Source organism: Ylistrum balloti, unplaced genomic scaffold (genome assembly GCF_031769215.1).
Source record: "Ylistrum balloti isolate Yb309-2 unplaced genomic scaffold, AGI_CSIRO_Ybal_v1 Utg369668, whole genome shotgun sequence".
Classification (NCBI taxonomy): Eukaryota; Metazoa; Mollusca; class Bivalvia; order Pectinida; family Pectinidae; genus Ylistrum; species Ylistrum balloti.
The window spans coordinates 1,982,955-1,995,680 of record NW_026781915.1 but is presented as its reverse complement, the minus strand read 5'-3'; the positions used below and the strand labels follow the sequence as shown (position 1 = coordinate 1,995,680).

Genomic DNA, 12,726 nt, shown 5'->3' with positions numbered 1-12,726 from the left:
CTATGTACAATAAGTAGGTCATTGGTAAGAGTAATGTGTACTGTTTATACCTCTTGATCAGCTAAGTAGGTAATTTTACAGTTCCATCAAAAATGACTAGGTGCCACTCATAATTTCAGTTCGGTAAACTTGAGAACAGATAACTGTTACACGATAATTTCCTGAATCTCTATATTGATAACTACACTAGGTACACTGAGGCTACACATTATAAACAGGAAACAGAGTAAGATCTATTGTGATGAACAGGTGTGGAAATCTGGAGCGTTGCACCATGGTAGTCGCATCAGAACAGGTCGTTCGTCAAATGTGACCAAGTTATCGTCTCGTGGAAGCCATCAATGAAGAATGTCTTGTCATGAAGTAGGAATTTTACATGTTCCTTAAGAGAACACTTGCTGCTATCATTAAGATGGCTAGGATGCCCTGACTCTTTAGAGCACTGCTACCACCTGTAAAAAAGATTAAATTATAATTAGAGATTTAAATATCTATCAGCTACCTATTATTGCTCTTAACTCCCCTACTAGCAGATATTTCGAACAAATATCAACATTTTCAGCCAGTGTATAGATGCTGATGAAGTTTTGGGTTTTCTCATTTATAACTTTATTGTTATTTTGTACACAGATAAAATTCCGCAGTTAAGCTTTATGGGATGTACTTACTGAGCTGTGTCTGTAGAGTATACTCCATAGCCCGATACCAGCCTTCAAAGTGAACTTCACAACGGAACAGCTTGTCCTGGTCAGTAGACACCAGGTCAATGGCTACAGAGCTCTTGGCGTCACCATACCCTGATAAAGGAAATCACATTCAGTTAAAGGGGAGAAAACTTTACAAGTCAGAAAGATTACTGAAAAGAACCTTAGATATTTATTTCTTGCCAAAATTCTTGCAGTTAATGAGATAGAACTTATAATTCTAATGATAGTCATGGCATGTTACTAGAAACAGAAAAGTACTACCTGGCATGTGATTTACGTTTTACCATTCTAAATTACAACTATTATCAGAAAATGTTATGGGTATATGTAGTGAGGGAAGTTGTGCACAAAAAAAACGAAATCTTATTTTTCATATTAAAAACAAAATTGTTTAAACCCAAAGTATCTTTGGAAATCAGCAGTTTGTATAAGAACAGTTATATCCACAGACTCACCACTGGAGAGTGTATTTTCAGTGTAGTAATAAGCATCTTGTGTGAAATCCACATCGTTTTTGTACCAGCGAAGGTAGGGAGGTGGGTTTCCATATGTAGCCTTACATGTAAGGTTTACAGTGGACCCAGCAGATGGAGAGCTTTCCCAGTAGACAGATACATTTGTAGGTAGAACTACAACAGAAGAATTCACAATTAGTAACTATGGCTGTGAGGTACTGAAACAAATTGTTTCACTTCCAAACTAAACACATATACTTCAGACACAGGCCTTGCTTTTTTGGTAGTTTCAAGAAAATCAAAACCCTGCAAATTTTATTCTAATTGTATTTTCAGTTATCTGACAAAGTTATCACAAATACTGATGATTTTTAGTGTCATTGAGAAAGAAATGTTAGTAGACAAGTTAGACTATATTGGGCGTACTCACCGACTGACAGAAGATAGGCTTCCTGGGTAGTGGAGCCGACAGTACACTGGTATAATGCAATATCATCTGACGCCACATTGGATATAGTCAAGTTGTACGTTCCCACAATGGAGTACTTGGTGGAACTGGCTAGAATTTGGGTACCCAGGGAGATGGTGGTCGTTGAGGAACCAGACACCTACAGTCATAGACAGGTGACAATTATACAGAGATGTTAATTATGGACGATAGTTGTAGACTTGGAGGTAGGTATTGACATGGGGTTATAGAAAGGGGGCTGTTTCTAATATCTTAAGTTGGCTGTTATAGAAAAGAGGTTGTTATGGACAGATGTTGTTAAAGACAGGTTGTAATGAACGACAGGTATATCTATAGACACGTGGTAGATTTAGACAGATGGTAGATGAAGACCGTAGGAACTATAGACAGGTTTATATAAAAGACTGGTAAATCGGGTAAGTGATATACAGTTTATATTTCCATCATATCTTTGTTTCTAAGTGTATTGAGTTCTCAATTTCCCTCCCCTTTTGCACCCATGCCCGTTACAACACCAGAACGTGACAATTCAACTATGGCCTATTGAAATGTATTTCTGGTTTACCAAAAGAAGAAATAACATCCAATTTTTTGAAAGATATATTAATGTTCTTCATGCTATACATGGTCTAATTATGACAATCAATTCGGTTCATAGTGCTAAAAAGGAACAAACAATATTAGATTGATACATGACCAAATAAGGCACTGACCTTTTTCCACGTGACACTGTCGGATCCGAGGTTGCTGACGATACATGCCATAGTGGCTGTGCTCCCGATCTCCACAGAAGTGTTATAGGGCGCGATGTCAAAGTTGACGCCCTGGCAGGCTGGGAAAATAGAAGGCAAAATACATAAACGCTTGCAAAAATTATTTTGAGTGTTACTAGATGAAAAGAACAGATAAAAAAAACCTTGAACAGATATTTAATATCTTACTGGTTTTATAGTCAGTATCATATTACAACGGGACTTAAAATTGTGCGTAAATTAAAACAAAACAAAAAATTATAAAAAAAAAAAAGAACAAAAAAGAAGTTCTATTCTTTGTACATAACGGTAGTAAAGTTGTAAAGATACAATAAAACCGTTAACAGATCAGCGTGTTATATATGTATAGTGATAGAAAAACTTACCTCCGACAAGAGCGGCGAAAAATGCTACGATTCCAAACATGATGCCAACGAATGGTGCGTTTGTGAAGGATGGTCTGCGCTGTATGAGAACGCCTCGTCAGGGACAGCAGTTTTATACCAGCCGATTGTTTGGAGGAGAATATTGCTTGACCACGCAGGATACATCACCGAATTGGACGAGTACAATTGGATCAAAACGGATTGAATAAATTAGCAGTATTTTGGCTATAGATTTGCCAAGTATATCACTGATTAGCCCCGTAGTCACATACGCCGGGTAATTAAGTATCGTGTGTATACCGACATTTTACGTATCAAACGACACATCTTGTAACATATATAGTTACGCCTATTTGTGAAATATACAAAACTTGGTCGTCAACACAACAATTAAATATCACCTCTCAAGAATGTGACGAATAGTGCCGAGATGTCGATTCTGAAATGGTGTCGTTCAAACAGGACGACTTGCATTCACTGGATTTTTCTCAAACAACTTTCAAATAGTTACAGCGACCTAGATATATTTCATAATGGCTGGTTCTCTGATATAGATGTAAAACACGGTGATCGATGAAATGTGACGTTTAAATTGTTATTATGTCATATAACCATGAAGTAAAATAATAAATATCCAATAGATGTTATTTATATAAACGGTATTTCATAGAGAAGAACGATTATTTTAGCAAAGATGGCGGCTTATGTTTTATTGTAACGTTATTGCGACCTACACAATAATCGTTTGCTTTTTATGTCGCAATTTTTGCTCAATATATTTACAAAAACCTTGCATAACGAAGTAATACACTAGCTCATAGAAGGGAGAAAAAACCACATATCCAATTATATATGTTCATTCTTACTACCAATATACCTCCAGACTTCATATGACTAATTCCATAGTACCGAAACAATTGCTCATTTAATACTACCGTGTTAGATTAAGGCGCAAACTTTTTTTATTTATCAAAAAACCAAAGTTTATCAAATTTCTTAAATATTTAGATATCTTCAGATATTAAAAAAGGGTTCATCCAGGATTTCTCACTGGATATTCAATCTGTGTCGCCATATAAGTGGTTTGAGGCAAGAGAGAGAAATGTGATAATGTACCGTCTATATCATCATATATACTATTGGTTTTTATCTACATATTGTAGGTATTAAATACAAAACGTTCTCTTATAAATATATATATGCAGTTGGTGACCCATGTAGCGATTAGCATTTCTGTTTAACATTTGGGTTTTATGTCTAAAATGAGAAATGACAGCTTCAACACTGCATATGCCAAAGCCTGAAACCTTTATCGATCTATCGTTAATTGTTTTAATTCATAATTCTACTTAGGTACCATCTATGCTGTACTTATCGTATAAAAAATGAAATTAGTTCTCTACTTCAAAAGATTGCTTCCTAAAACGACATAAACTAGTTATATTGAGAACTTACTGACTATCGTGTCAAGTGATTTCGATGAAAACAAATCTGGGTCTCCAAATTGAACTGCAATTTATAGTTGATGACACGTTCTTGTCATCGTTTTGCCTGGAAATAAGCAGATTATATTGCAAGACAATAGGCAATTTCGCCGCTGTTTTCAACATTTCAAAATAAAGAAACAAACAAAACAAGGATTTTTGTAACGCTAACTATCCAGTTTCATTGTAGTATATTATGACTGAAATATATAACGCGTTATACAGAACACGTTTGATCCATTTCTGTGGTAATTCCTTTAAAACCCCTTTCTGACTTATGTTAATATATTTTATTTAATAGAATTTCAGAATATTGTTCATATACATGTGCACATTCTTTTCGTAAAATTTTCTCCAAAGCACGCCATTTGATTGTACATGTTCTCGTGTTTACATTCCATATTGACCGTAAGGATGTAGAGGGTGTATGATGTCCTGTAATTGGCCGTATCATGGTATACGCCGTCTGACTAAGTGGGTGACGTAAATCTATTAGGTACTCAACCATTATCTGACTCACCAGATTTTGACCAAAATGGAAACAGTGTTAATTCATCTAAAAAAAAAAAAAAACACACACACACACTATAAATGGAACCCTGCTTCCTAGTTTAAGTTACTAATATAAATGATATTTCTATACTAATTTATATTGTTTGAGACAGACTCGTGTAATGATATTAAAGGACAATTTGAGATGTTCAGATAGTTTCGCCATGCTGCTTCAAGAGAATGAAACAGCTTTATGATGCAGTTTAATTATTTTTTCCCTTTAGCAGAGATTGTTTTTGAGTTTGTTGTATCTAATTCTAAATATGTAGAGCAAAGTGCTCGTTAAGTGATATCATTAAATCGTATGTCGGCAACTCGATGGCAGCAGTATGTCACCATGGTAATCATTTATAGCTTTTCCGTTCAGTCATTGAGAATGCAGGCAAGTCCCGAGACTTGCCATAACCTGTATGCCATGTTTCAATTCATTCGAACAAAGTCCAGAATAAACACACGTACTTGCTTTTATTTCGGAATGTTTGATGTTATACAATACTGAAGATTATGAAATCTGCTTTAAGGGTTAGTACACCTCAAAATACAGTTTTTAACATTTCTTCCGATCTCTTTGGATTTTCTTCAGTCGCCTTCTCGGTATTTACAAGATATAAGCTACATATACCCATTACATTTCCCCTGTATCGTCTCGTAACTTATATCGTTACTGGCTTTTTAAAAGGTAAAATTTCCAAAAGTGGATGTTGGCTACAAGTAATCAGTGAGTTTTATAAACTTGGCAGCCCTATACCCCAGCATGCTACTGACCCAGTAACAGCACCAGTAATTGAGTAGAAGTCCTTTAAATATTTCAACACATTTTACCCCTCTGACCTTGAAAAGTAAGTCAAGGTAATTTTTTTAACAAACTTGTTAGCCCTTCATCCCAGTATCCTACTGACCCAATAACAGCACCATGAACTTTTGATAATTGAGAAGTCGTTTAAACATTTCAACACGGTTTACCTATGCGACCTTAAAAAGTGAGTCAATGTTATTAATTTTAATAAACTTGGTAGCCCTAATTTCTAGCATGCTACAGACCAAATATCAGCACTTTGAGCCTCTTTGTTATTGAGAAGAAGTTGTTTAAAGATTTTAACATACGTTACCCCTGGGACCTAGAAATTTGGTCAAGGTCAGTCATATCAACAAACTTGGTAGCCCTTCATCCCATCATGCTACAAGCCCAATACCAGAGTCCTGGTCCTTTTGATTATTTAGATGTCATTTGAATGGAAAGTTTATGCATGGTGCATGACAAGGACAAAACATGATAGCTATATGTCATCCTGACCCAGATGACCAAATAATACAGTATTAAACAATTTTTCTGAGGAGGATTTTATGAAAGGCTTGATTTTGTAAAGCAGATTAAAAGCAAAAAAACAATACGTTTGGTTTAAGAAATTTTCGTAGATACTTTTAATGTTAAAACAAGAAGCCTATTGGCCTTAACGGTCACCTGAGATAAGCAATATTGAACATAAAGGTTAAAGGATAGTTATCAAGTCTCATGAAACAGAAATTCTGACACTGAATAAAATATGCCAGTGTCAATACATGCATACCATTAAAACTGTCATCGTATATTGATAATTCTTATAAAGTTATTTCCAGTGGGAAATGCAATTACAGAAAAGTCTGAAAAAAAAAATTTCTCTCCAAGAAAAAATGTGAGATTCATTTTCATAATTAAAGCACCTTAAGATAGTTCCATTTTTGAATAGCATTTAATTATAACATATTTAGGTGTTGCGAAGATGTTTGAAATTTAAGTCAATTTGACCCTTTGTGGCCCCGCCCATCAGCCCCCGGGGATCAGTCAAGATCTAAATGGGCATACCATCAAGCCATCATCCTTCACTCATAATTATAACCAAGTTTAAAATATTTCCAAAGGAAATTAAACAAATCATGCTCAAAAATCTAGTTTTCCTAAATAAACTATAATAAATTTTACCCCCTCCAAACAGGAAAATGTGAGACCCCGGGGCCATGAAATTCACAATTTTGGTAAAGCACCTTAACATGCTTCAATTCATGAAAAGTATTTGTTTCTACCATATCTAGTCTTGAGAAGAAGATTTTAGAAATCCAAGTCAATTTGACCTCTTTTGGCCCTGCCCCTACGGCCCCTTGGGGTTTGGAACTGTATTATTCCCAATTTTGATTAATCTTTGACCAGGGAAGGTTTTTGCAAAATTTCATTGAAATTGGATCATGGGTCTTTGAGAAGTCGAAAGTGTTAAATTGCTTATGGATGAACGACGCATGACACCAGATGAAGACTTTGTCTCAGATGACCCAAAAATTGGGACCAGCATGCTTTAATTTTGAAAATTTCTTCCAAATAGCCAGTTTTTCAAAGATAAAGAAACAAGCTGAAACATTTGATTTTGGGTCCTAAAAATCTGGTTAAGTGGTCCACCAAGTCTGAATTTATGAATGTGAAAGCTAATTTGTGGTGATGATTCATACAAAATGAAATTGAAATTAACAACAAAACTGAAATTGTTGACAAAATTAAGCAAATCATGCCATCAAAAAAGGTAGTCCACTGGTGAAATTTCATTAAGAAGTTTTCAAATTACCATTTTTAAGTTTATTAATACTCCTACAGATAACAAAGTGTATAAGTATAGAAAAGCACATGATATTATGTTTGAAACCATTTTATATTGATTTATGTCTTATTTCCTGTCAAACGACAAAGGAATTCATCCTTTAAAAATTGTTGACAGACAATGACAGACGGATGCCAGGGTACATCACAAGTTCACCTTGGTCCTTAGGACCAGGTTTGCTAAAAAGAAACAAAATCAAGAACTTATTTTTATAGTTTTATTTTGAAACACAATTAATTTTTTTGAAACTTCATTCAAATCAATTACTTCACATATACTGATATAATCTACAACTGACACAAATCTCCAGTAAAGCTTTATTAAATTAAAAAAAGCACTAGAGAACGTTCTTTCAAAGTGTTAAAGTTTAAAAATCCATGTCACAATGTCAGGTGGTTTGCTTAGTTCTTTCTTTCAATCATGGTTGATGTTTGAAGGTGTCCTCCATCGATTGCCACTAAGGTAATGTTGTCTTATTTTAGAGGTTCCTCTAAAACGTGAAAAACCTGGTAGAGTTGACAACTCAGATGCCAGCATTCCCACTACTGCAAAACCTATACTCCTTACTGCTACCTTCTTGAAGTTCAGGTCTGTTTTGCAAACAAAGAAAAGTGAATGGAATCAGTTTTAAGGGATTGTCAGCAGATAATTAAAATAACAATCAAACAAGAGTATGAGTGAAATTAATAAAATGCTCCCCTAAAATGACTTCATTTGACACAAACTTTTTAACAAAGGGCACCAGTTATGCAATTAAGGGGTTGTGGGCCCTGAATTTGGTACATTGTACATCGTCTTTGTACAATCAATGTATACACCACTTTTTATGATCTTTGCTTAACTTTGGGCTCTGGACAGGAAAGGATGGACGGAAAGAAGGACAGAGGGATGGACAAAGCTGTGACTATATGCTGCCCCCCCTCTATCTCCCCCAAACATTTCAGGGAGCATGAAAATCAAAAAGTCTTAACAGGTATAACGATCTTTACAGTAGAAGCAGTTGTACAGTTTAAGGATCTCACCATTGTCTGTACAACAACAGGATGCATGATCGTATATAACACAACTGGATGATGTGGTTAATTGGTTATCATTGGTGGGAATCATGTGAGGTTTTTGCTAAACCTAATAGGTGTAACGTGAGATGAAGACCAAAATATGTTTTTCAAGATGATGGATTTTGAAAAGAAATAACATTGTATTCATGCAAGGTTAGTCATCCCAGGATATTCCTTCAAATTTTCAGCCAAATGCTACTGGTAATAATACAGAAAATTTCAATACATGTTGTTTTAACACTCAGTACACATCAATCATCTAACAACCAGGTCCCTGTTGTTGACTCTTGACAAGTTTAAAATGCATTTTGGCATGAACAGAAATGGTAAAAATCATATCTGTAATGTCAGATGAAGAAACAAGCTGAATATCTACTTGCCTTGTGAAAGAAAGTTTTGTTGACTCTCACTAAATCATAACCAAATCTTATTGCAAGTTTGGTTGGTGAAGGGTCACTGAAGTTTTGTACAAGCTTTATGTATTAATCATAATTATTTTTGTTAGTTTAAACTTGTCTTTCGTTATTTCAATTGTTTCTTAAATTCTTGCTTCAGAATTGAAACCATACGAGAGTATCAGTGAAGCTGATGAATGCTTCCCTTAAACAACATTATTGGCAACAAAATTTTATCGCAGGACAATAACTTTGTAATTAAGGGGTTGCAGGCCATGAATTTGATACACTGCACATCATCTGAGCATGACTTATCTTTATCAAAAGTAATGCTCCAGATATCAGATTTTAATAAAGGGTAAAAACTTTGTAATTAAAGGGTTGTATGCCCTGGATTTGGTACACTGCATGTTGTTTTACTATGACGAATGTATACACAAATGTATGTTTCATTATCCCAATTTAAATGGATACAAAGTTATAGGATATGAAATTTTAACCACAGGCAATGATTCTGTATTAAAGGGTTGTGGGCCCTTAATTTTGTACACTAAACATAGTCACAGTAAGATGTTTCAGACAAGAAAAGATGGATGGATAAAGTGGCAACTATGCCCCCCTCCCAACCCCTAAGTTTTCCAAAAGCATAATAGTGGGTAGAGTGACAAGTCCCTGGCAATTACTTCAAAATATTCCTTGTGTTGCTCTGTTCAGAATTAAAAACATATAATGAATAATGGATTTCCATTGCCAGTATTGCATGATTCAGAAGCTGAGACTGTTTCATCTACTTGATATAACATTGTACATCTACATTGTATATCATTTGAGTACAGAGAGTAGAGATTTTACAATCCAGCTTTTAATTAAACCTGACCTATTATAGATTATGACAACAGGAGGTGGTCTTTCACATACAATTATTTTAAGGAAAATAGCAACAAATACAAATTCTACTCCAGTAAAAGGTATCATTAGATTACAATGTTGATTTTAAACTACTGGTACCAGTACAGCAAAAGACACTACCAGAGCTTCAGTTTGACACCTGTTTTGTAAAGGGATACAAATACAGAAGTGGTAATATCCTTTTCTAGTCTAAGGTTCGTCAGAAATGTTTCACAAAATTCAGATGAAAAATATATTTGTTTTTTAAACAAAAAATTGTTTAATTACCCAAAGTAAGTACGAAATGAAAAACATATTTTTACTAATATTTTAATTCACTGGTATAAGCTCGTGTAGACATTGCGTGTTGGACTTACGCCTGAGTCCGTAAACAGCGCCAGCAGCTGCACCTCCATAGAAATGGTTCATGGGCTCAGATTTTCCTCTTACCTCAGCAGCATAACTTGTAACATACACATAGGTTGCTGCTGATACAACTGAAATAAGCAATTATAAAAACTTATTAAGAGGGGAACAATATATTCTGGTCCTGTGCCATGGAGCATCCACTTAGACCTATTATGTATCCAAATGTTTTTATACTTGCTACATTTTGAACTATTTTTTTGTAACAATAAGCATGTATAGAAAACTGAATGGTAAAATCATTATCAAACTTAATTTCAGGTGTAAAGTTTTTCTATATAGTAAACTCTGAAAAATATAAAAATTGTTTAACAAAAAAAAAAAAATTTTTACTATCAAAATTCAAGATTGTCACTTGGTGTCTATCATTACAGATGTCAGCTTCAAAATTAAATATGAATGAAAAAAAAAACAAAAGGAACATACAAGTAATAAAGTTCTTATGATAACGACATTCAAGTACTTAAATCAAAGATGACCACCAGTGACTGAATGTGTTCTTTGTCAATCTATGAAGGGAATATGTAGCATTGTATCATGGTAGTGTGAAATAAAGTATGGACCATGCCTCATTCACTAATTCTTTATCTGTGTCATCTTTCATTCAAAAGATAAGGATAAGATTTTAATATGACTGTCAGGCTTGTCATATTGAATGTTACTTGGGTCTGAATTTAGGTAGGGATTATCCAGTAGAAATATTGACAGAGACCTGCAGGTCCTGATAAAGAAAAAGAATCGAGTGTTGATAAAGTTTCATAACAGATTTGTATACAGAACTTACTGCTAGGTCCAACTACAGAGCCAAATAATCCCAGACTTGGAAGAGCAGTAAGTGCTACTCTGGTACCCTCAGCTGGCCCAAGATAGCATCTCATGAGGCAAGCACTTAATCCTGAAATGAAACACAACACATGAATAAGAACAAAAGCAGGTGATGGGCTAAAAAATTGAAAACATCCCTGAAAGTAACTTTCATGTTATCTCAACCTGCACCGTTTTAATAGTTTTTATAGTATTTGCATATAAACTGTGATGTCTTTATAAGATGGGGTAGGCATAGCAAATTTAGGATCAGCTGGGATGAGGATGGAAGTATGGTTGATTGTAACTTTTTGGTATGTGATTTTGTAAAACAAGATCAGTCTGTATTGCAGTGTGCATGTTTTTGGTGTCAGCCACTGAGGTTGGTGTAATATCTGTGACCAAGCTCATAATGTGATATTTGTTGTTGATGTAACATGCTGCTCTTCATTGCATTGGTTTGTGTTGTTGGAGTCGCATGCAAAAAAAAGCAGCATTCAAGTTTTGGTAGTGCTTTGTATGCTTGCTCTCTAATTTGAGGAGCGTAAGTTTTGAGGTTATGTTTAAGGAAGCCTGAAGATTTATTTGTATTAGTTTTAAGTTGGTTTGTAGTGTTATTCCTACATCTTTGCTTGATTTTACATGTTCTAGTGTGTGGCAATGGAGTTTGTAGTTTTGATATATTTTGTTGCATTTGTGATGCTAATGATGCATTTGTTAAGGTGAAATGTCCGAATACAGTCTGTTTCCCATGGTCCTGTGGCATCCAGATCTTATGGTTTTAGTGAGTCATCTTTGTTTGATATTTTCTTGCATATGATGCTGTCATCATGTATTCTTGGAAGTTTTTAATGTAATTAAAGGAAAGGGATAGGTCCTAAACAGGTTCCTTAAAGGACTTGGATGTTACTGGTAATGTGTCTGATTTTTTTCCCTCTCAAGTGCAACTGTTTAGGTGTATAATGTGGGAAAGTGTATGAGTTCCATACTATCCCGGTGAATTTTAGTTTGTACGATAGGCATATGTGTTGAACTTCATCAATTACTACTAAGACAAAGTCTATAATGATGATGATTGTGTCTTGTTTTTGTTGTTGGCAAGGAAAATGTTGTTTATGAATGTTATGGAGGATCTTAAACCGTGTTGTAAATCATACAAGATAATGGGTTAGTTGGTAACCTACTGATCGCATGTTGGTGTTCTCGTACCGTTTCTCGATATCTAAAGCCGTATTTGTTCTCTTACCGATGTCGTAATAAAGTTATTGGGAGCTTTTCTTATAGCTGAACTTCTAAACGATGTAAACTAAAGGATCGTTTTTCCTTTTCGTGTGATCAGTTGTGATATGAATTAATTGAGTCAATCAGTTAATTACTTGCTCTATTGTTTTGAATCATAGTTAATGGCAATATCTTCGGATGCTATCTACAAACACCCCAGTCAGTTTCAAGTGTCGCTTTAATATCTATCAATATATTTTGTCAGCCATAAATAGCTGAAGGTCATGAAAACATACCCGTAAAAGCAGCAAAAGAGCAAGCTGTTGCAGCTTTTTTCTCTGTCTGTTGTCCATCTGGAATTGTCCACAGCACATGCCAATCAAATTTCCAGTCTTTATGAAGTATGAAACCCTTTATATCATTAATCCCATCTTCTTTCTCGTGGGATTGTTTCTCTTCGCTCTCCATGTTTGATAAAGTTTGGTCTACAAGACGTTTAGTTCAT

The 12,726-nt window shown here is 34.8% G+C and overlaps 2 protein-coding genes across 2 annotated transcripts; both read right to left on the bottom strand.

Moving 5' to 3' along the window:
• Nucleotides 1–372: 372 nt before the first annotated feature.
• Nucleotides 373–2,809, bottom strand: LOC132561804 (junctional adhesion molecule C-like). The gene is made up of 6 exons (XM_060226506.1): nucleotides 2,770–2,809; nucleotides 2,345–2,463; nucleotides 1,593–1,770; nucleotides 1,163–1,336; nucleotides 669–797; nucleotides 373–452 (listed from the first exon to the last, which is right to left on the bottom strand). Exons 1-6 carry the CDS (start codon nucleotides 2,807–2,809, stop codon nucleotides 373–375), a joined length of 720 nt encoding a protein of 239 aa, XP_060082489.1.
• A 4,823-nt stretch (nucleotides 2,810–7,632) lies between these two features.
• LOC132561815 (NADH dehydrogenase [ubiquinone] 1 alpha subcomplex subunit 11-like) lies at nucleotides 7,633–12,704 on the bottom strand. Its single transcript, XM_060226518.1, has 4 exons — nucleotides 12,518–12,704; nucleotides 10,981–11,091; nucleotides 10,148–10,267; nucleotides 7,633–8,019 (listed from the first exon to the last, which is right to left on the bottom strand). The coding sequence occupies exons 1-4, from the start codon at nucleotides 12,687–12,689 to the stop codon at nucleotides 7,844–7,846; spliced, it is 579 nt and encodes a 192-aa protein (XP_060082501.1). The 5' UTR covers nucleotides 12,690–12,704; the 3' UTR covers nucleotides 7,633–7,843.
• Nucleotides 12,705–12,726: the final 22 nt, after the last annotated feature.